This window comes from Alosa alosa, chromosome 2 (assembly GCF_017589495.1).
Source record: "Alosa alosa isolate M-15738 ecotype Scorff River chromosome 2, AALO_Geno_1.1, whole genome shotgun sequence".
Lineage (NCBI taxonomy): Eukaryota > Metazoa > Chordata > Actinopteri > Clupeiformes > Clupeidae > Alosa > Alosa alosa.
The window spans coordinates 32,602,539-32,605,038 of NC_063190.1; the positions used below are offsets into that span (position 1 = coordinate 32,602,539).

At 46.0% G+C, this 2,500-nt stretch overlaps 1 protein-coding gene across 1 annotated transcript in view; it reads left to right on the forward strand.

The window, feature by feature from the left end:
* Nucleotides 1-2,500, forward strand: part of LOC125285313 (ryanodine receptor 1-like) — a 118,157-nt gene that overhangs the window by 63,351 nt on the left and 52,306 nt on the right. Inside the window, 3 exon segments of the mRNA XM_048229717.1 lie at nt 1,109-1,272; nt 2,076-2,154; nt 2,285-2,374. Coding sequence (XP_048085674.1) covers nt 1,109-1,272; nt 2,076-2,154; nt 2,285-2,374 — 333 coding nt within the window.

Below are 2,500 nucleotides of genomic sequence, written 5' to 3' on the forward strand. Positions count from 1 at the left end.
CAAACACACACACACACACACACACACACACACACACACACACACACACACACACACACACACACACACACACACAGTAATCTTTGAGTCGCTTGTGCAGAAGGTACGATATCTCACTCTCACACACCCTCACATCCCTCTGTAGCTACACACACACACACACACACACACACACACACACACACACACACACACAGACACACACACACATTCACACACACACACACACAGACACACACACTCACACACACACACGCGCACGCACACACTCACACACACAGTCATCTCCGAGTCGCTTAGCCATAAGGTACGCTATCTCAGTCTCACACACAGCACATATCCACACATCCCTCTGTAGCTGTCTGCGAGGCCTGCTAAGGCTCTCATTTCTTATTGTGATCGTTGGGTCTTTACATATCACAGTGCTTTTGTGGGGGGCAGATAGAGTCCAGTCAGTCAGTGAGACTTAGTGATTTACAACACTATGGAAATGAGTCTGCACAGCCATTTCATTTGACATCTCATTTATTCTCATACATTTTTTTAATAAAATGTATGTTTAAAGGGACACCAGGCAAGCCTGAGTGCTTTTTCTCTACGAAGCTCCCCCTAACGTCTGTAGTCTGTATGTGTCGATACGTGTGCGAGCCCTCGCTCGGTCTGAAGCTCTTTTCCTTTTCCTTTGCGTCTTCCGTCAAGGGGTTTTCGCTGCTTCTTCGTCGGCTCTGCCATTATACACACGTTTGCAACAATCTCTAGCATTTCGTTAGCCTGCCTCTGTTCTGGGGATGCAGGATGTAAACTGATCCTGCTTCTCGAGATGTCTGAGACTTTGTGAGACTGAAGGTCGGCAGGTACGATACACCGAACTTGCAAGCGGCATATTCTTCCTTCCTCTCTCTCTCTCTCTTCTACTTACGAAGATGATTAATTAACACAAAAACTTTGCCTTGGTGTCCCTTTAAAATAATAATAAAGCGAGCGAAAAAAACAAGTACTATGTATTATTCATATACAATATTACAACTCTTGTATTGCCCTCTCTTATACTGTAGAAAGGCAACACTGGTCAGTGTACGTTAGTGAGTGTCCATCTCCCTCCCTGTAGAAATTTGACTCGGAGCTGTTCAAGATTGCCATGCCATGCATCTGTGCCATCGCGGGTGCCATCCCCCCGGACTACGTAGATGCTAGCTACTCCTCCAAGACAGAGAAGAAGGCGTCCGTCGACGCAGAGGGCAACTTTGACCCCAAACCCGTGGAGACCACCAAGTGAGAGCCTCTGGGGGGGCAAATGGGGGTGGGAGGGTATGGGACTTTACACTGTTACACAGTACACACTTACAGGCTATATGTTAGTATGGGACTCACACAGTACACACACACAGGCTATATGTTAGTATGGGACTTACACAGTACACACTTACAGGCTATATGTTAGTATGGGACTCACACAGTACACACACACAGGCTATATGTTAGTATGGGACTTACACAGTACACACTTACAGGCTATATGTTAGTATGGGACTCACACAGTACACACACACAGGCTATATGTTAGTATGGGACTTACACAGTACACACTTACAGGCTATATGTTAGTATGGGACTTACACAGTACACACTTACAGGCTATATGTTATTATGGGACTTACACACACACTTACAGGCTATACGTTAGTATGGGACTTACACAGTACACACTTACAGGCTATACGTTAGTATGGGACTTACACAGTACACACTTACAGGCTATACGTTAGTATGGGACTTACACAGTACACACTTACAGGCTATATGTTAGTATGGGACTTACACAGTACACACTTACAGGCTGTTAGTATGGGACTCAACCAGTACACACACACACAGGCTATATGTTAGTATGGGACTCACACAGTACACACACACAGGCTATATGTTAGTCATTCAGCTATATGTTAGAGGGTATACAGTATGTTAGTCGTTCAGCCATGACTCATCACTCTGGCCTGTCCCACAAGACACACCCAAGGTCAGTGTTCTGTGCCCCTGTTTGCCCTGAGCGGTTGTCCATCTGCTGTTCTCCGTAGCACCATCATCCCTGAGCGGCTGGATGTGTTCATCAATCGCTACGCAGAGTACACGCACGACAGATGGGCCTTTGAGAAGGTGACCCAGCAGCAGAGCAATGCAATGCATGCTGGGAGCTGAAGCATGCTGCGTGTCACTTTAAGATGATGATCTGTCAATCATCCTATGACTCTCAAATAATGCCGTCTTTAACCTTCTCTCTCTGCAGATTCAGAATAATTGGACCTATGGAGAAATTCTAGATGAAAATACCAAGACCCACCCAATGCTCAGACCCTACAAGACCTTCTCAGAGAAGGTGTGTGGCTCACACACACACAAACACACACACACACACACACACACTTGTCAGGGGTTCTCACTCACTCACACACACCCTTTTGATGGCATGTGTCTATGGTCTCATACACATTATGGACATGTT